Source organism: Papio anubis, unplaced genomic scaffold (genome assembly GCF_008728515.1).
Source record: "Papio anubis isolate 15944 unplaced genomic scaffold, Panubis1.0 scaffold564, whole genome shotgun sequence".
NCBI classification, from domain to species: Eukaryota; Metazoa; Chordata; class Mammalia; order Primates; family Cercopithecidae; genus Papio; species Papio anubis.
The window spans coordinates 4,407-26,958 of record NW_022165861.1 but is presented as its reverse complement, the minus strand read 5'-3'; the positions used below and the strand labels follow the sequence as shown (position 1 = coordinate 26,958).

At 42.2% G+C, this 22,552-nt stretch overlaps 1 gene segment (V, D, J or C); it reads left to right on the top strand.

Moving 5' to 3' along the window:
* The first annotated feature begins 21,573 nt into the window (after window positions 1–21,573).
* LOC116273335 lies at window positions 21,574–22,152 on the top strand. The segment is given in 2 exon segments: window positions 21,574–21,691; window positions 21,809–22,152. Coding segments are annotated over 2 exon segments (375 nt in total).
* The last annotated feature ends 400 nt before the right edge of the window (window positions 22,153–22,552 follow it).

Here is a 22,552-nt window from a genome sequence, read left to right as displayed (position 1 = left end):
AGCAGGATTTTAGCCATGCAGCCTCTAATGCTTATCACCATGATTTTGATCCTACAAATCACACTGCAGCGAGCATCCCTGTGCAGACTCCTTTGAGTTCATGTGTGCGTATGACCATAGAATAAATTTCCAGAAGTGGATTTCTGGGACAAAGTATGTGCATTTGTAATCTTTACCCATCGTTTTCACATTCCCCTCCAGAGGAGTTCTACCAGTTTACAATGCCAGCCCTAAATATTGATCAGAATACATTGGTGAAAGTGCAAATTTTGCCAACCTGTGAGATATAAAATGTTATCTTGTTACACTTTTAGTTTTGATTTCTCCTATTTTGCTTGAGGTTCAGCATTTACTCAAATATTTCAGTGCTCATAATTTTTTAGGATTTGGTCAACTTTTTCTTAAATGTCTAGATAAGAAGTATTTTAGTCTTTTCCACACATGAGTCAACTTTGAGGATAACATGTATGTACTGATAGCACCATCTGCAACCATTTAAAAATATAAAAACCGCTATCAGTTCCGGGGCCATTTAAAAAAAAAAAAAAGGTGGCAAACCAGGATGTCCCACAGGATGTGGTTTAATGCTTCCTCATTTTTAGGACCATTTGAAATTTGAACATTGCACCAACATATGTTCTAGGTGGAGACTTCTTTGTGAGGGAAACTGTATTCCACCTCCTCTGCTGGTCTGAGGTCTTTCTTTGGATAAGAACATACTTGTACCATCTATTTGATTGGATCTTGTCTCTGCTCAAGACAGCCCTGTGTCACAAGCTCATGACTTTCATCTTCATCCATTTGCTCTGAGTTTTGTGAGAGCTTTAGTACATGAGGAATAGAGACCCCTCCTAAGTGGAAAATTCAAGGGAGAGGGAGGGTCAAATGTGCAAGGAAGCTTGCACCACATTGAGAGTGATCCAGTGTAGGCTGAGAGAATAAAGGTCTTAAAATCAGCCTTGTAGCTAAAACCAAAACACGCAAGATCATTGACATTCTGGGCATTATAAATAAACAAATAAATGAACTTCAGGTTTTAAAGGTGTTGTGAATTTTTATAAAGCATGTAGATTGTAAAACTCAAAAGGTAACAATGGGATAAAGAAGGGAGTTTGAGATTTTAAATTGTAAGTCCTCCACCTAAGTTGCCATGAAAAGAACAGGATGGTGAGAGTGGAAATACATTATCCTGCAAATTATCATTTTATGTAAAATAATATTTTCCCTTTCTCAGATAAAAGAAACATGTATGGAGCATCTTCTCTCCCACTGTCAAGAGCACCATTAAGCCACAAATAAACTGAAACATGAAGTAGGAAACAATTGCCCTTTTATATAACCATTGAGAGGTTGCTTTATTTGCACACCAAAATGTTGATGTTCAATGCTAAAATTGGATTTAGTAATTTAATAGAATTATGAGAAATTAATTATCTTTGGACTGTATTATTTCTATGATTTATCTTAGTTAACTCAGACATATTCTGCTCTAAAGACAATTCAAATTTTGGTATTTTTTGTTTTATTTTCTCTATTAATTATGGCTGTTTTCCAAAAGCTATCAGAAATAACCCTTGGCTACTGATTATAAAATTCAATTTTATGGGCATTTAAATTTTTACTCTAAATTATTTTATGAATGAACAGATGTGAATTTTTCACAGCTAACTCAAAATGTTGCTGATGTTGATTCACTTTTTTGTGTTAATCTTAATCAAGTGGGTGTTTACTTTTCTGGACACTGGGATAATAACAGGAGAGTGGACATGAAACCCTCCAAAGCTGTTTTCCTTCAAACTCTCAGGAAGATACACCCAGAGAATCACCCACACTTGACTTGGATGATATGTGAATGATATGGGTTTTAGAGTTGGTGCTGAGTTAGTTTAGGATTTGGGCTGTTGGGATGAGGTTAATGTTTTTACAAGGGAGAAAGACGTGAGTTTTTTGGAGTCCATAGGGTGCATGGGTATTGGCTGAATTATGTCCCCCAAAATTCTTACAATGAAGCTGTAATGCACAGTGTGTGACTGAAATTGCACACAGGGTCTTTAAAGAGGTGATTAAGTGAAAATGAAGAAATTAGGGGAGATTCTTATGCAATCTGACTGGTGTCATCCTAGGAAGAAAAAGTTTGCACCCACCGAAATGAGACACCAGAGATGAGAGTGCAGAGGAAAGACCACATGAGGACATAACAAGAAGACAGCGACCTACAAGCCAAGGAGAGAGGCCTCAGGGGAAGCCAAACCTACGAAAATATTTATCGTGAATTTTTCAGCTTCAGAAATGTGCAAAAATATGGGTTTCTACCATTTAGGTCACCAGCTATTTTATATCTGTTTGTGGGAGCTCTAGTAAATAAAAACAAGAGGGACTTCAAAGGCCTTGGAGGCTGGAGAAGGAGGAGATGGAGTAGGGTGCAGAAGGCAGAGCAGGGAGGGGCTGGAAGGTTGGGCTCTGAGGTGCATCTCCTGGGTGGAATCTTGACTCCACTCACTGCTGTCTGGAGGACTTGGGAAAAACATTGAACTTCCTAATATTGACTCACTAATAAAGATAGGCTTGGAGCATAAGGCTCCCCATCATCCTATTCCATATTATAAAAGTCTTCTTGAAGCAATACTTGTAAAACTGTCACCAATGTATCTGGCATGAATTATGGGCTCATTAAGTAGCCCTTCTGAGTGATCTAGTGACATACAGAAAATGGCATACATGCTGTGGGCACCAGGGGACACTGTGAGGTTTAGTCTGAGGCCCCTAATGAGTCCAAGCCCCTGGGAAAGCTCAAGTGCAAAGGGCATGACTGTTGTTTTTTTTGAGGCCACCCACTTGTATTGGGTGAATCTTAAAACACACTTGACCCTTCTTCTGAGCTTGAGAAATTACTCAGAGAAGGCCGTCAGGCTCAGGGCCCAGACAGAACTAGGACAAATGTTTTAGGGAATGGAGAACAAATTTGCATCCTCTGCTAACCAGAGCCACCTAACAATGACACAAGAATAAAGGCAGTAGATTTGCATGAAGAGACTTCCCTTCCTATGATAAGAGAGGATTGGAGGTTCCCCCTTAGCTGTAGGCTCAGAAGCAGAGCTCTGGGGTGTCTCCACCATGGCCTGGACTCCTCTCTGGCTCACCCTCCTCAGTCTTTGCACAGGTGCTGCCTCCCAGGGTTCAACCCCGTATTATTATGCTAACTGTGTCAGCCTGGTCCTGAGCTTCAGCTCAACACAGGGAGTGGTGTAGGGTGTGGGACTCTAGGCATGAAACCCTTATCCTCACCTCTCCTGTCCTCTTTTGCAGGTTCTGTGGTTTCTTCTGAGCTGACTCAGGATCCTGCAGTGTCTGTGGCCTTGGGACAGACAGTCAGGATCACCTGCCAAGGAGACAGCCTCAGCAGCTATTATGCAAGCTGGTACCAGCAGAAGCCAGGCCAGGCCCCTGTGCTGGTCATCTATGGTAACAACAACCGGCCCTCAGGGATCCCAGAGCGATTCTCTGTCTCCTGGTCAGGAAACACAGGTTCCTTGACCATCACTGGGGCTCAGGTGGAAGATGAGGCTGACTATTACTGTGGCTCCTGGGACAGCAGTGGTAACCATCCCACAGTGACACAGACAGATGGGGAAGTGAGACAGAAACCCCTTCACTTCATTCATGCTGTATCACCTTCTCTCTCCAGTCCCAGCAGGACTGTGAGCAGAGCCATAAGCACCGCTGGCCCAGTTCACATGGATCTGAGACCTCCAGGCTGCCCTTCCCTCCATCCCTCCAGGTAGGCTCTACAGAAGGTGGGTCAGGATAGGATGTGAGTCTGGAAGGACCAGGCTGTTCTGCTGTTGTTTGGACTGTATCTTGCCTCAAGATGACCTGAGTGGAAGGAGAGTAAGAGGGAGACAGACAGCTGTGGAGTGGTCATGGTCCCTGGAGTTCCTCTTGTGTGGTGACTGGATCTAACACAATGCCTGCACTCTGTGACCCAAATGCCCTGGATTATCGGTCTGAACTCCCATGTTTAACTGAGACCATCAAGCCCCAACCCCATGGATCCTGAAGTTCTGAACAGGAAAGTCTTTCCTAGTGAGCGCTGTGGCATCCCTTGGCACCCCCGCCTTCATACAGCAATTCTCCACTGAAAAGATGCCATGGAGTGCAAAGAATGGCTTCATGCAAAGATATGCCTCCTTCAGAATGTAGTTCAGGAGCAGTGACTACCTGATGCCTTCATCCCAATGCCATGCTTTAATTTAGAATGCCTTCTAGCTAAGCAGTCAACTGTAACACATTCCTACTCATGCCTCCCACACTTCTTTCCTGAGAGTATATCCTGAAACCCTGCTGCATGGAATCCTGCCTCCCAGAGTAGGATTCCAGGAATCTCAAAAATTTTTTAAAAACTAACAAAAAGAGTCTAGTTGGAAGAGTCTCAAAGAGGAGGCAGTTGCACATGGAGAGAACTCTGAAGTCTGCAAATATTCATGCACTGATGAGCACTTGTGTGCAAACAAACTCCCTCTGAAAGAGAAAAGAACCACCCAAAGACACTTGAGGGAACACCCCACAGAGCTCACACCCACACACACTCACTCCCACACACACTTACAGACACTCACACACTGCAGTCAGAGGAAAGGCCTGAGTTACAGGGCACGAGGTTGACTCATCAGAAGAGCTTTGCCTCAGTACTGGGGAAATGTGACCCTAGACAAAAGGCTGCTCAGGTCTCAACTATGAAAGTGTAAAAGCAAACAGGAAATTCAAGCAGTTTTCAAGTAACTGTACTGAATTCAACAATAAAAGACAGAAATAGGAAAAATGTGCAATACCTTCATCCTGTCAATATTTCCTGCAAGGTACCGAGAAAATATATGCTATATCACACACAGAAGTGAATCAATCCCAAATGGCAGTAAAATTGCACAGGTGATAGACCTTGTAGGAAGGACATGAAAGAAATTCTTATAACTCTATTCTGTTGTACTTGTTCATAAGGATACAGGATTGAAAAAACATGTTAAGTGGAGACATAAAACATACAAAGAGAGACCCAAGTTATACTCTTATAAATGATCCATAATATGGCTGCAGTAAAAAATACACTGAATGAGACTGATCGCAGATTGCATTATATGAAAGAATAGATGAGTGAGCTTGAAGATATGGCAATGGCAGCTATTCAAGATGAAGCACAAAAGCATAAACAGAGTGTCAGTGAGCTTTAAGACATCTTCAACTGCCTAAATTGGTATAATGAAAGTCATTAAAGGAGATAAGATTGGACAAGGAAGAGAAAAGGTAGAAAAACAATTTAAAGGAAAAATGACCAAAATTTCCCAAATTTTGTGACAACTAGAAACTTACTATTCCAAAAAGCTTAACATGTCCCAAAGACACACAACACACATGGGGAGGGGGGGAGAGAGAGAGGGAGAGAGAGAGAGGGGAACAACATAATGACAAGAACAAATTTGGTTTTAAAATTTTTTTTAATTTTAGTGGTTGCATAGTAGGCATATTTTTTATTGGGTACATGAGATGTTTCAAAACAGGCATGCAATGTGAAATAGCCACATTATGGAAAATTCGGTATTCATTCACTCAAGCATTTATCCTTTGTGTTATAAACAATTCAATTACACTCTTTTAGCTTTATAAAATGTACAATTACGTTGTTATTGACTATAGTCATCCTGCTGTGCTGTCAAATAGTAGGCCTTATTCATTATTTCTAACTAGTTTTTTCTTATCCAGTAACCATCCCCAGATAATAGCTGATTTCTTACTAGAAGTAATGCAAGCCAGAGTCAGTGGAGTTATATTTAGAAAATATTAAATGAAAAAACTTACTACCCAAAGCAATCTACAAACTCAATGCAATTCGTATCAAAATACCAATGACATTATTCACAGAAATAAAAAAACTCCTCTAAAATTGGTATAAAACCAGAAAAGACCCTGAATAACCAAAGCAATACTGGGCAAACAGAACACAGCTGAAGATATCACACTACTAGAATTAAAATATACTATAAACTATAGTAACCAAAGCAGGAAGGTATTGGCATGCAGTCAGACACTGAGACCAATATAACAAAGTAGAAAACCCAGAAATACATCCATATATCTATATATGGCTGACTGATTTTCAACAAAGATGCCAAGAACATACACTGAGAAAATGGCACAATTTTCAATAAATGATGTGAGAAAACTGGATACCTGTGTACAGAACACTTATCCCCTCCACAAAAACATCAACTAAAAATGATTAAATACCCAAATATAACACCCCAAACTATAAAACTACTAGAAGGGAAGTTAACATGGAAAAGAACAAATTCTTTAGGACTTTGGTCTAGATAAAAATTGTATGGCCAAGACTTCAAAAGCACAGGCAACAACAAATAATAGAGATATGAGACTTCATTAAACTAAAAGGCTCCTGAAAAGCAAAAGAAACAATCAACAAAATAAAGACAATGTGTAGAATGAGAGAAAATATTTGCAAACTGTTTACCTGGCAAGGACCTAACATTCTATATAAGAAAAAAAAAAAACTGAAATAACTCATTAGCATAAAAATAATAATAATACGATTAAAAAGTGGGCCAAGAATTTGAAGAGACTTTTCTCAATAGAAGACATACAAATGGGCAACCTTCATACGAGAAAAATGTTCAACATCACTAATCAGCGAGGGAATGAAAATCAAAACCCCAGTGAGACACAATCTCACCCTAGCTGGAATGGCTATGAGCAAAAAGACAAAAAACACAAATGCTGGTGAAGGTAGGTGACTTCATATTTCTCTAGTCCGATTCTCTGGGAACAATGAGAGCGCTCTATCTTTGCTCTCCCTCTAGTAATTATTTTTCACATGCAAAAATATGGACCCTAGTGGGAAATAATGCCTAAGACCACCAACACCTTAGTCATTTGTTCATCATACTAGAAATGAAACTGTTTTCCAAATAATATTAACATCTATCTGTATCTATCACCATTGTGTCAAAGTCTGTGTGATCCGACAAAATTTAGAAGGCCTAGAAGAATGTTCTTGCTTTTTGCAATACGAAGATGGCCTGTATCATAGATGATACAGATATAGATAGATAGGGGGTTGTATCTTGAAATGTGTTTCTCTAAAGGACTTATTTCACTTCAAATTTGTAATTATTCTGGTTTTAAATGTCACAAATGATAAACCTTATAGAATGATAACACAATTGCATATGTTATAGTCACAGGGTCTATCAAATGATGAACCAATCATTCAGTGTTGAGGTTAGTAGTTTTTTGTTTTTTGTTTTTTGTTTTCAATTTTCACTAAATGAGAACACATTTTATATTATATATTGCCCTAACCATACCACTTACAGGGATTGGTCAGAGACTGTGAGGTTCTGCCAACACTAAGCCAGGATGAGAATTGTATTCCTCACACTGCTCTCTGCACTCATTTGTATCCCATAATAGCCCCCAAAAGTGAGCATGAAAAGTTCATTTTTTAAGCTGCTTGTTCATTCTCTTACATTTAATACCTGTACCAAAAATTGTCTTCATTTTTAAAATGAAGAGTCTGGCGGTTCCTCAAATGGTTAATCACAGTGACCCTGTGACCCAGCAATTCCACTCGTGAGTCTATACCCAAAAGAACTGAATACATGTGTCCACCCAAAAACCTATATGGTAATGTTTATAGCAACATTATTCATAAAAGTTAAAGGGTGGAAAAAAAATACCCATCAACAATGATAATGAATGAATAAATAAAACGTGGAATATATGCACACAACAGAATATTATACACAATAAAAAGGAATGAAGTACTGATACATGCTACAACATGGATGAACCTTGAAAATATTATGCTAAGTGAAAGAAACCAGGCACAACGTATCACATATTTTGTGATTCCATTCACATGAAATCTCCAGAGTAAACGAATCCGTGGAGTCAGAAAGCAGATTAGCGGTTGCCTAGCAGAAGGGGTCAGGGAGATGAGAGGATTGGGAAGTGGTAGCTAAGGGTGCAGGGTTTCTTCTTATAATGAAGATGTTCTAAACTTGATTGTGGTGATGGATGCATAACTCTGTAAATAGGCTAAAAGTATAAGGGAGTATACATCTTAAATGGTATATCTCAATAAAACTATTTAAATAATATATTTTATTCAACCCAATATACCTAGAATATTACTATTTTAGCATATCCTTAATATAAAAACTACAAATGTACATTTTACATTTTTTCATAACCCAATGTGTAATTTCTGGTTCCAGCACATCTCCATTTGGACTAGTCACAATGCAATTGCTCAACAATCACATGTGGCTAGTGGCTACCATATGGGACACCAAAGTTCTACAGCCTTCAGGAAGATCCTAGGAAGACCAAATAGTTACCAGATTGGTGGGGCTGACTGGTTCTTTTAATCCAGCTCCTTCATGGAATGTCCAGTGCGCCCACCCCCAGACCCTTCTGTAGCCGCTGCTGCTGAATGAAGACAGAGTCAAGACTGCAATCGGCATGAGAGACAGCCCTAGCGGGGAAGAGGGCTCCACCGTCTGTGACATGAGCCTCCACTTCTGGCTCCGTGCTGGCGCATACACCCTTTGTCAGGTTCAACTTCAGACTTCAACATGTATGAGTGGTGTGTCTCATTTACGAAAATAGAGATGTAATAGTACCATTCCCTCGTAACTATTTTGAGAATGGAATGTCATAATGTATGTAAACTGCTTTGGATGGTGTCTGGTACAAAGTAAGCATTATTTGGTATTCGGTAATTATTGGGGAATAATAATCCTATCATTCATTTTGAAAAAAAAATTTATGCTATCTTGTAATCTATGATCTTATAGAATAATCTTGATCCATACACTTTTGTTATCACAGGCAGAACAAGATCAAGTTCCTCTCTCTGGGATAAATGCCGTGACCGCTGCTCTTTGAGCTTTATTTTTCTTAGATTATTTTTTAAACAGAAATTTATCTGACTTACCTTAACCAAATGTCTTTTCAAAGTAACCACATTTCTTTTAAGTGAAAAATTAAATATTCACCATCTGTTATCAAGAATTATCTGAATACAAAATATTTATCGTTTTAACTATAGAAGGAATGAAAAACATCTACAGGTTACTAATCTAAAAATGCAGGCTCTTGGTTTATATGGTATTAACATGTCTCCCAAATTTTAAGGAATAGATATTTAAATGACAGGCACTTTGTTTTCAATTTTAGAAAATGTTTCAACCTCTTGGCTGGGCATAGTGGCTCACGTCTATAACCCCAGCACTTTGGGAGGACAAGCTGGGAGTTTTGCCTGATCCCAGGAGCTCAAGACCAGCCTGGGCAACATGATGAAACCCCATCTCTACAGTTACCAAAATTGGCCAGGCATGGTGGCACCGCCTGTAGTCCCATCTGCTCGAGAGACTGAGATGGGAGGATTGCTGGAGCCAGAGAAGTTGAGGCTGCAGAAGGTAAACTATCGAGGGTAAAACATGGTAAATATTTAATTCGCCACTTGAAAGAAATGTTGGTTACATTGAAAAGAAATTTGATTCATCTAAGTTAGATACATTTCTGTTTAAAAAATAATTGAAGTGAGTTCTGGTAGCACCACTGCATTCCAGCCTGGGCGACAGAGCAAAACCTGTAGAAAGAAAGAAAGAAACGGAAGGAAGGAAGGAAGGAGGGAGGGAGGGAGGGAAGGAAGGAAGGAAGGAAGGAAGGAAGGAAGGAAGGAAGGAAGGAAGGAAGGAAGGAAGGAAGGAAGGGAGGGAGGGAGGGAGGGAGGGAGGGGAAAGAAAAAAAGAAAGAAAACATTTCAAGCTTTACAGTAGCAGAGCCACCCTGTAATCAATAAGCAACAGAACCAAAATGAAAAGGGATTCTACAGAACAGTCTAACCAGCAATACAATTATAAACTGTTCAGATATCAAAACCATTTTCAACAGTAAATATACGGTATGAACACCCCATAGAGGTCAAGTAGGATGTATTATGTGTGAACGAAATTATGAGTTGAGAGTAGGAAATTTATAAATTTAATCAAACAAATTAAAGAATTATGAGGCAGTTGTGCCGCTAATGTATTATTTGGCAAGTTGTTCAGTGGAACACCAAGATATTCTTAAGGAAGATGCATATATCCTTTAAAATGTTATCATCGAAGTGGATTTTTAAAAATGAGGACATGAATACCTTTACAAAGTATTCAGGGTAAAAGAGAGAAAAATAAATTTAGATTGTGTATACATATATAAAGTGTATTTCAAAAGATACGCATTAATTTTTTTATTCTTTAAGTAAAAGGAGCAGATGTTTAAATTCCTTGCCTTTTATTTTAAAATTTAGAAAATGCTTACAGCTTCCCACACTGAAATTTATACTAAGACAGATAATCTAATCAAGGGATAACAAAATCAAAACAGAATTCTCTTGACAAATCTATTTTCTTGATTTTGAAGTCTCAATGTGTACTCTATAATAAAACTGTTTATAACTGATTCTGCTGTTTGAAAATATTTGCTGCTCATTTATCTTGCACCAAGTGACCTCCAGCTCTGAAGATAGGTCAGTGGTAAAATATACAAAGGTGCCCAACTTCGTTAAGTTTAAATTCTAATGAGGAAGAAAAGAAGTAATTGATCAGGGACTTTAAAACAGGAGTGTTGTGATATGACTTGGAACTCGAATTGCATACTGTGCTTGCTGTGTGGAGACTGGATTGAAACATAGGGCAATGATAGAAGCTTAAATTCTTTTAGAGCATGGCTGTCCTGCATTTTGAGGGCTTCTGAAAAAAGAATGTGTAATATTTCTCATTATTTCCTCAAGAAATCTCTGCAGTAGAGCTTTGGTCTTGTGAGGGAAGTACTATAGTCAGCAAGTGGTGAGGGTGGGAAGGTGAATTTGCAGATACCATCTGGAATGACTTCACCTTAAAGGTAAAGCTGGCAGGATTTTCATACATGTTAGATCCAAAAGTGTGTGCGTGCATGTGTGTGTGATAGAGAGAGATAGAAAGAGCAAGAGAGAGAGAATGAGAACCAGACAGGTACAGAGAGACAGTGACAAAGCTGCAGTGACAGAGAGAATTAAAAGGGGACACCAAGAATATTGAGCTGAGAAACTATTAAATGGGAGGTGCCATTAAACAGAATGGGGAAGAGCAGTTTTGGGGAATGTCAGTGGCTCCACATGGACTTATTAATTTTGACATTCCTAACCGACATCCAAACGGAAAAGTCAGACAGTGTTTTACGTAGTCTAGTGTTACCGCATCAAAGAGAATATCAGGAAGTGAATGACACAAAAATTAGTAAGAAAGCAATGATAAGAAACATAAGTCGAAGTCCTGAATCTAGTGGTTATCTAACACGCAAAAAGTAGTAGGCTGGGCACAGTGGTTCACGCCTGGAATCCCAGCACTTTGGGTGGCCGAGGCAGGCGGATCACCTGAGGTCAGGAGTTCGAGACCAGCCTGACCAATATGGAGAAACTCCATCTCTACTGAAAATACAAAATTAGGCAGGTATGGTGGTTCATGCCTGTAATCCCAGCTACTCAGGAGGCTGAGGCAGGAGAGTCGCTTGAACCCAGGAGATGGAGATTGTAGTGAGCTGAGATTGTGCCATTGCACTCCAGCCTGGGAAACAAGAGCAAAACTTTGTCTCAAAAAAAAAGTGATAAAGATGAGAAGAAACCAGCAAAAAAGTACTCGGGGTAATTATCAAAAATGTCCAGGGGAAAGTAGCTTAAGTGTTCTGGAATTCTCTCAAAGAAAGCTTTGAAAAAAGGAGGGAGGGAGAGATTGACTGTGTTCAATGCTACTGATCCATAAATTAAGACAAAGGCTGAGGAACTACGCTTCAATTCGTCATTTCACAATATAGATATCGTTTGCGCTTTGATAAGAGCAAATTTCTTGGAGTGAGTAGGAGAGAAACCATATCGGAGTGGTTTCTCAAAGGAATGCCTGGTCTCTGGATTCTTAAGGAAATGTTTTATTGAAGAGTGGAGGCACAAATTGGATTAGTTTTAATTCCCGGGTCGGGACACACTCTAAACTTGCGCCTCTGCATGCCTCGCTTTTTAAAGTTGGGTATCCTGTTATCTTTCAATAACAGAATAATCACCTGCAAAACCCACACCCATTTAATGGACACACTCTACAAAGACTGACACTAGAGGTTGCTGGAGAGGATATGGTTCCACGTGATATCTTATTGAGTTACCGATGAGTAAGGAAGCTGGTAAAATGTCTCTGGAAAACTCACCATTCCCGCTGTACTTAAACTTTCAGATACCAGACACCAGAAATTCCACATTGTAATATATTTTATGAGAAAAAACAAGGGTCCTGTATTAAAATATTTATTATTATTGAAAATAATCACACTGGGTTTCCTGATTATTTTTATTAGCAAGCCAGTCTCTGCTTGTTTTCAATAGTACAAACTCTATCTAATATATCCGTACTGTAGATTTAATCAACCACTAAGAGAAAGTATTATATTTTATGTCAATTCTACGTTCAGTGCCGAAACCAGCATTTTGTAGATTCCAGAGATTTGTTGAAGAAATAATGAATAACTTAAATAAGTTAATATTTATAGTGTCTATACACAAATAATGTATGATCTCAGAATACAGTGATAACATTTGTTATGTAGAAAATGATTTCAATCTCAGTTAAAAATATTTTGGGCGTAGGAGTTACTGTCATATATAGATGCTCACATTGTTTTGTTTATATGAAAATGTTTGTAGTTAATGTACATTTTTGGTATTTAAGCCTTTTGCTCTTGCTGCCACAGCAAATAGTGTGCCCTTTAAGAACAGGTACCTGAGTTTTACTTCATTTTAACAGATTTCTTAATAAAATATATACCATACTATTTGGTTTAACACATAAGCAAAGAGCCATCCACTACACGACTGCCACCCATCCCTCCTCTAATACGGCTCCTGAAGATGTTACTGATAGCAGAGGACTTTGTGTTCAACTTAAGCACTTTATAGCCCTTTCACTTTCAACTAGGTATGAGATAAAATAATTCAGCACCAATAAAACACACACTTCTTTTTTTTTTGTATTTTTAAATTTTTTATTATACTTTAAGTTCTAGGGTACATGTGCACAACGTGCAGATTTGTTAAATATGTATACGTGCGCCATGTTGATGTGCTGCACCTATTAACTCATCATTTACATCAGGTATATCTCCTAATGCCATCCCTCCCCCTTCCCCCCTCCCCACAATAAGCCCCGGTGTGTGATGTTCCCCTTCCTTTGTCCAAGTGATCTCATTGTTCAATTCCCATCTATGAGTGAGAACATGCGGTGTTTGGTTTTCTGTTCTTGCGATAGTTTGCTGAGAATAATGGTTTCCAACTGCATCCATGTGCCTACAAAGGACACAAACTCATCCTTTTTAATGGCTGCATAGTATTTCATGGTGTATATGTGCCACATTTTCTTAATCCAGTCTGTCACTGATGGACATTTGGGTTGATTCCAAGTCTTTGCTATTGTGAATAGTGCTGCAATAAACATATGTGTGCATGTGTCTTTAGAGTAGCATGATTTATAATCCTTTGGGTATATACCCAGTAAGGGGATGACTGGGTCAAACGATATTTCTAGTTCTAGATCCTTGAGGAATCGCCACACTGTTTTCCACAATGGTTGAACTAGTTTACAGTCCCACCAACAGTGTAAAAGTGTTCCTATTTCTCCACATCCTCTCCAGCACCTGTTGTTTCCTGCCTTTTTATTGATTGACATTCTAGCTGGTGTGAGATGGTATCTCATTGTGGTTTTGATTTGCATTTCTCTAATGGCGAGTGATGATGAGCATTTCTTCACGTGTCTGTTGGCAGTATGAATGTCTTCTTTTGAAAAGTGTCTGTTCCTATCCTTTGCCCACTTTTTGATGAGGTTGTTTATTTCTTGTACATTTGTTTGAGTTGTTTGTAGGTTCTGGATATTAGCCCTTTGTCTGATGAGTAGATTGCAAAAAATTCTCTCCCATTCTGTAGTTTGCCTGTTGACTCTGATGGTAGTTTCTTTTGCTGTGCAGAAGCTCTTTAGTTTAATTAGATCCCATTTGTCAATTTTGGCTTTTGTTGTTGTTGCTTTTGGTGTTTCAGACATGAAGTCCTTTTCCATGCCTATGTCTTGAATAGTATTACCTAGGTTTCCTTCTAGGATTTTTATGGTTTTGGGTCTAACATTTAAGTCTTTAATCCAACTTGAATTGATTTTCATATAAGGAGTAAGGAAATCATCCAATTTCAGCTTTCTACTTATGGCTAGCCAATTTTCCCAGAACCATTTATTAAATAGGGAATCCTTTCCCCATTTTTTGTTTTTGTCAGGTTTATCAAAGATCAGATGGATGTAGATGTGTGGTATTATTTCTGAGGGCTCTGTTCTGTTCCATTGGTCTATATCTCTGTTTTGATACCAGTATCATGCTGTTTTGGTTACTGTAGCCTTGTAGTATAGTTTGAAGTCAGGTAGCGTGATGCCTCCGGCTTTGTTCTTTTGGCTTAGGATTGTCTTGGCAATGTGGGCTGTTTTTTGGTTCCATATGAACTTTAAAGCAGTTTTTTCCAGTTCTGAAAACACACACTTCTTAAAGAAGGACTCTTTTTTTTTTTTTTTTTTTTTTTTGAGCCTGTTCAACAATACACAGCAAGACAGAGTACACACACTTCTCATTCCCAGCAAATCATTGTTGGCACTACACTCTCTACACTCTGAAAACTTGTATTATTGGCTTTCTTACAAACACCGTTTGAGCTTATAATTTAGACGACATCGAATAATGTACAAAAAATATGCTACTTCCTTCCCCTTCACTTCTCTTCTCTTCTTACCAGACAATTGTCAATTGTCTTTTCTCTCCAACTCCTTTCCTCTGTCTACCTGATTTTTGAAAGATTTTCTGCAGGTTCCCAACCTTAGTATTGTAGAGACCAAATGTGTGGTCAAACTTCATATGTAGGAATAGTTGAATTATATGCAAGCACTTTTAAAAAACAATTCCTCCTCAGTTTTATGTGATTATTTTATATAATCAAATGTCTTCCAGATATACATTCCAAACCAGTGGTTGTCAAGCTCCACTTTGTTGTCTAATTTCATCAGAATTCTCCAAAATTCTTATGATAAATACAGATAAATTGGCATAACTCCAGATTTATGAAATCAAAATTTCCAGAACCCAGGAATATGCATTGAAAAAATGTATTCTTCAGGTGATGTTGACGTGATACGGGATCCAAGTTTATAATGCAAAGAAAAGTACCTTGCTTGCCCTCCAGTTGACTCTTATATCCAGAGGTCCTCTTCTGCTTTCACATTCTGCTCTATATCCTTCTGCACTTTCCTCCTTCCCCCCTCCACTTCTGCTCATCCAATTCCCTCCCCCATGGATTCTCCTAAAACTCCAAATGGTCAGTTGCCACTAAAGTTCCCTCTGTCTCATGAACAGGTTATGTGGGCAAATGTAGAATTTAAGCTTGGACCGAGCTGAATCAAGAGCTGCAATTAAAGATTTCTCTAAACCCAGAGGGGACCAGCAAATACTTAAAGAAGATTAGAGATTTCCTGTGAGTGCAAAGGGCTCAGGGTGACCTGATGCTATAGACCAAATTTTATGGTCCCCTCAAATTCATGTGTTAAAATCTAACTCCCTATTTGATGGGATTTAGAGGTGAGGCCTTGCAAGGCGATTCAGTCATGAAGGCAGAGACCATATGAATGGGGTCAGTGTCCCTATCAAAGGGACTGCTGAGAGCTCCCTTATCCCTTCTATCATGTGAAGACACAGTACAAAGATGACAGTCTATGAACCAGAAAGCAAACTGTCACCAGACACAAAACCTGCTGACCATTTGACCTTGGATTTTACCTTCTCCGGAACAATGAGAAATAAATTTGTTTCTCTGGTACCTAGTCTATGTCATTCTGTTTTGGCACCCAGATTAGCTAAAGTACCAACATATCAACTTGTACTCATAATTTCTGGAAACTCTGATGCCAAATCTTTGCTGGCAAAATGTGATTGATCTGCTAGAGGAATGAACCTACACGATCCATCTTTCCACAATAAACCAGAGAGTAAGAACAAGGAAAAGTAGGCCAATGTCTTCTAAAAGCCGCACCTGAAAGATTTCCAATAACAGTTGATTAGATGGTAATTCCATCACACAAGCAACCACAGCAAAGAGACACAAAGATCAGAGATTTTCAGGATAGCCTCAAAAACACCAACTGACAACATTAGGGAGTTAAAGAAGATATGAAGTTTCAAAAAGTCAAACTTTATTTAAATCTCATTGTAGAAACTTGTAATTCTAACACTGAATACATTCTAGGGCAGGTGGTGGCATGGCATGGCGACTTTGGGGCACAGATGCTGAGTTTCAAAGCTTCGGTTTCTATACCCTTTGGAGATGCCCCCTACCCTCCTTACCCCTGCCCAGCTGTCAAGAAGAGCCTGTCCTGAGAGGCACCTCAGGGGCAAACAGCCCAGAAGCCCAGTTCAGCGCAGACCTCCATGCCTGGAGGAAGAAGCCACCTCTGCTAGCAGGAGGAGCTGCTGGAACCCCTCCTCCTGGGCTTCTTTTCCTGCTCTCCAGTGTCTCTTGCAGGCAGGCAAACAACTCCAGCGGCAGCAGCAGCAACAGGCATCTCAGCTGCAGGACCGCAGCTCTGCTAAACGACAGACGCCTCTCTCCAGTGAGGCAGAGGAGCCCAGGCCACATACCCGGGTCTCTGCCTCCATGCCTCCCACAGTGCCCAGTACCGAGAGTAGAATGGCAGCTGCTGGCTGGAGCCGTGCTGGCCACCCCCTCTCTTCCACCTCTTGCTTTAGCCGTGCTTTCAGCTACAGGGGTGAGGCCAGTGGCTACAGCAGGTGCCATGATGTCAGGCAGCTCCTTAATGGGCTGGTCCTTGGCAGGACCAGGCAAGGGCAGGAGGGGAGCTGCCTCTAGCTCCAGTTCTGTCCCAGAAGGGGCTCTTCCCCTAGTGCTGGCACTGGCTCATCAGATGGTGCTGGAAGGTCCTGTATTGCTGCACATTGAGCAGGAGCTGAAAAAGAAGAAAGAGTTCCCAATGTCAGTCACTTTTCACTGGAATTTCCACACATGGAAACAACCTCACTAAATGAAAGGAATTCCAACCAGAAAACATTGCTCCCAGAAAGTCTCCAAAACTACAGGCCACCTCACCATGTGCCTGTGCCTAGAGGAAGTCCAGAGGCTCCAGCTGGCCAAGGACAATGCACAGATGTGGCCCCGACAGGATAACATGTGAGGCCTGGCCTGGCAGGACTTGCCCTGGGCTGCCCTGTGGTACCTGGGGGCACCTTTGGCCAGAGGCGCCTGGGGTGAGGAATGAGCCGGTGTCAGCATGGTGGGAAAAGGCTCTCACTCTGGGCCCTCCTTAAGAAGGAGCCTGGAGATGTGGGGATGCAGCATGAGAACTTCATGCTCTCCTGAGCGTCTCCCACCAAGGGAGCTGGCTGCGGGGCTGTCCCTATGATGTGGGTGCCTGGTTACCAGAGTTCTAAGTTCCAATAGGGTCTGTCACCAAGGAAGTGAACTCACTTCTTTAAGGTTCATTATCCTTGGCTCCTTCCTTCCATAAAACCTACTCAGAACTCTCTGGGCTGCTGGCTGCTAACCCTCCCCCCAGGTCAGCTCCTTACCTCTACACAGGTAAGTCCACCCAGGGCCTGCCTGTACACCTGTGCCTAATGTGCACCTGGGGCCTAGGAATCCACTTGGGGCCTGCGATCCAACAGGAGCTTAATGTTGATTAAACTAATTTTGATTATCCCAATAGGGAAGAAAAGGCCTTCTAGCAATAAGAAGCAGAGTTTCACATGAAATATGCAAAAATGATCAAAATCTTATGGAAGAAAAAGATCAATTTTAACCACTGAAATGTTAACTTTTGATAAATATTTAAGTTTATAAGGAAAAATAAAACCGTGCTGATTAAACCAAAGTTGCAGGGAATGCTATAGAGTTTCTCGTTTGTAGATTGAACACGGAAAGGTCCCACCTACTTATGGTCATAATTTTCTACTTTAATCTTCTTCTTCTTACGATTAATAGAAAAAATACCATGACAATGATGGTGATGATGGTTCAAGTACACAATTAAGGTTTAGTGACAGAAGTATCAGGCGCTCCAGTTACAGTGCAGCCATTCTTATTGGGGTGGGAAAATCAATCTTGTGTTCAGTATACATGGGAAGCAGGAGTACATGTGGGGAGAACTGCATTTCACTGGACTAAGTTTTTTTCCCAGAAGAGCTACAGTTTATCCTTCACTCTCCATTCTGTGATCAAAAACCACGGAACAGAGAAGAGCATTTCAATCTGAGACTCAGTTACCAGAAATGCACCTGCCCCACCTCCCTGCAACCATATATGCCACCTCTCTGTGCTGAGCCTGAGGGGTTCACATATGGCACAGACTGAGTCTGGACTCCATAGTTTTCAGCTTCCCAGGTGTCAGGTGTTTTGTGGTCACCTGGAGGAGGGAAGCTCCTGGTTTCCATCTTCTTCACCAGCAGGGGGCAGCAGAGCTGCATCCAGAAGTTAGTCTGGGGCTGCCCAGGAGGAGCCTAAGAGGGAGGCCAGCCCTGAAGGCTCAACAGGTGTTTGAGGATCAGTCCTGGGTCTGGAAGCCCAGTAAAGTGCATCCTATCCCCTCAGGCTGCAGTAAACCTGTCCTCAGTGCTACATTCACACAGCGTCACCCAACTGACAGGAGTCAGGGAACAGTGAGGGCCTCACCTGGGAAATGCAGCTGGAGGTGCCTGGGCCCTGGTGTCAGCCTGGGCAGCTCCCACAGGGCTGGGATTCCCTGGGAGACGCCCCGAGGTCGAGGTGCTCTAGGAGGAGGGCACAGTGTGAGGAAAAAGAGTTTCCAAGGGCCCAAGCCCTTCACCTAGTATTGCTGCCTGAGCCTCCTGCCACTCTCAGGGTCTTGTCCCTCTCTGTTCAGCAACATTCTCTGAGCTCAGCCACCCAGCACTGCTGGGAGCTTGTGGCAGCTGAGAGCTGTGCCTTCACTGGGAAGTGTGGCTCAGTGCAGAAAACTGCCTCCTCCGGGTTTATGTCCTTCCTTAGCGAGGTTAGGCTTCATGACTACCTGAGGCCAAGTTCTTGACTCTGCCTCAATATAGGAGGAGCTGAAAATCCTCCCAGCTCCACAGCTCTCTGTAGGAAACACTGAGGCCTCAATGTGCGTCGGGGTCTCCTTCTGCCCAGTGTTGCCTCCCTCACCTCCTTTCACACCCTCTGTGCATGCAATTCCCCATCTCAGAGTTTGCTTCTGGGGAACCCAAATTAAGATCACCAGCCATCCCCAACATGGGCCATGTGGGACCTCAGGAGGTCACTGTACACTAGAAAGCACCCGTTTATTCCTAAATTAGCATTGTGAGTATCCAGATGCCCAATGAGATCTGAGTGTTTCTTGCATTTGTATGGAATGCAAAGGGAGCCTGAGTTGCCAGGTGCTCTGGGTTCTGAGGCAGAGTTGGAGTCAGATTCCCCCGCAGGGAAACCCGGGGCAGGAGGAGCAGCCTCACCCCATGCAGGGACCACAGATGCACCCACAGGGTGAGCTGTAGGATGGACACTGCCCACCTCCACCCTCCACACCCTGGGCAAAAAATCATTCTTTCCACCCCTCCTTCAGCCTATCAAAGCTGACACTTAAAAAGCCACTGCAGCCTACCCTTGTCAACAGGAAACCCATTCACATCTCCATCAACCACACAATCTCCACATTCTTCAAAACATAATAATAGTAGCCATGCAAAGTATATATAAGATGTCTCATATAATTGTACTTAATTACATATGAAGGTGATACTATTTTTGATATGCTAGATAAATAAAGTAAATTATTTTACTCATTTTCTTCTTCTCTTTGTATTTCTAATGCGATGACTAGACATTCGGATTTCCATGAGGCTCACATCATATTGCGAATGGACAGTGCTGGTCTGCACCCCTTCAGGATACAGGAACTGTGGAGTGAGCTGGTGCAGGAAGCCCCGTCTCCATCCATAGGACATCGGTGTGAACCCAGGGAGGGGCGCTGGTGCAAGAGAGATGAGAACCCAGGGGTGAACCACCTGTTTGTGCAGGGGACTGAGCCTTCACTTTGAGCCAAATAATTTCCTTTCCTATCTTCAATCCTGAACAAGAGGGCTCTCTGGTCTTCTTTTTGTTTTCAAGTTTGTGCCCCTTCAAGTTTCAGGCTGTCTGGATCCCAGCCAGGGGACACTGAGGAAATCCAGGAGTCTCACACTGACTGTTCTATTCCATCTGCTGGGGCCATCCCAAACTGCAGCGTACCATTGCCTGTCCTGGTGCTCAAATAGCTGCTCCATGCACTTGTTGTGGTTTCAGACATGAATCTAGGTGGGAAGATGGGATAGTGTATGTTATAATATTTAAATGGAACCTGAATCCATTAATATTTATTTTAACATGAAACATTAAAAGAATTTTGTCATAAGCAATGGGGAAAGAGGAAAAGATAATAAAATCCTTTTGAGGAAAAAAGCAAAAATGTATTTATTGGATGTGTGTGTGTCTTCAGTGTTGCAAGGTTGAGAGAGGTCAGCTTTAGGTTGCCCTGAGGAAGTGGTCGGATGGGGAAAAGCAAAACAGCAGGAAAGATGCATCTCTGTGACCTGACACGTAAATCACAGTAAAATGGAAACAAATCTTCCAATAAATCAAACATTCACAAAAATATCACTGTGGTGCACACAGAAATGCCTGTTAACAACTTTCCCTTCATCCTGCCGGCTCATATCCCCACAGATCACCTGTGCGCAGCGTGGACTCTGTGGTCCCCATTTCTCAGGCTGAGAACTAGAGAGTGGGAAGAACAAGCGGCCTGCTCGTGGGTGGGAAGGACAGGATTGAGAGTAGTGGACTCGGGCTCAGGACTGTGGCCCTGGTCAGTCCTCAGTGTTCCCTCCACAGGGTCCCTCCCACATGTGCCCGTGTGGATGTGGGTGCACTGCCTGGGGTGGCTGATGTGCTCCAGGGATTCAACGTGGCAGATGCTTCAGCACAAAGCCTGCAGCTGGGGAGACCAGAGACCAACGCAACGCCGCCTGGCAGAGGGGTCCACAGGATGGGCAGCCCCATTTACTGACAATAGAGACAGCCTGGAGGTGGGTGCCAAGCAGAGGGCACTGCAGGGTGTGTCCAGGCCTGGAGGGTCACAAAGACACAGGCACCTCACAGCAGAGACCCTGAGGGCCAGGAGCTCACTCAGGTAACGGATTTCAGCAGATCTTTCTTTCCTGAGCAAATCAGATACAATAAAAGTAAGTTCCTGCCATCAGAATAGACAAACAAGGACTTTAGTCTCCTCAGCTGAACCCCACTGTCCAGGGAAGCAGAAGCCTCTGAGCCCAGGTCCAGGTGAGGGTGAGGTGAGGAGAGGAGCTCAGGACACAGATTTGCATGGAGGCCCCGCCCTCCTCTGAGGCAGAGGGGATAAGACAGGGCTGGGTCAGGCTCAGTGCTGGGGTCTCAGGAGACAGTGCTGTTGGGAAGTCTCCACCATGGCCTGGGCTCTGCTCCTCCTCACCCTCCTCACTCAAGGCACAGGCGAGTCATCCAGGGAAGGGGCTACAGGGGCCTCTGGGCTGATGCTTGGTCTCCTGCTCCTCAGGCTCACCTGGGCCCAGCACTGACTCACTAGAGTGTGTTTCTCCCTCTTTCCAGGATCCTGGGCTCAGTCTGCCCTGACTCAGCCTCCCTCAGTGTCCAAGTCTCTTGGACAGTCGGTCACCATCTCCTGCGCTGGAACCAGCAGTGGCATTGCTAGTTATAGTGACGTCTCCTGGTACCAGCAGCACCCAGGCACAGCCCCCAGACTCCTGATTTACAGTGTCAGTAATCGACCCTCAGGGGTCTCTGATCGCTTCTCTGGCTTCAAGTCTGGCAGCACAGCCTCCCTGACCATCTCTGGGCTCCAGGCTGAGGATGAGGCTATTTATTACTGCTGCTCATATAGGAGTGGAAGCACTTTCCACAGTGGTCCAATTTCATGAGGAACTGAGACCAAAACCTGCTCTGGGTTCTCAGGCTCCCTTTTTGCTCTGAAGATGCTTCCTCACCCAGTGCAAGGGGCTTCCAGCAGTGCGGCCTTAAGAATTCTCCTCTCTCAGCTCCTTCCCTTTCCACTGTGAAATCTGAAAGGAAACCTGCCCTGTGGTTTCTCATCCAGGACAGGGACAGCTTCCTGATGCTTGTGTGCTGTGGTCCCTGAATGTGCAACTCTTCCTAGCTCTTCAAATGCAGGGACAGTGACAAGGAGCTGCCTGATTGCTGCAGTCACTGCTTTTTTCAGGGATGTCTTCAACCTAAACACATCAGCATCTCCCACACTGTGGGTAGAATTTTAGCCAACTACATTCTAATGGTTATCGCCACAACTTTGATCTTAAATAAGAGTGCAGCGAACAT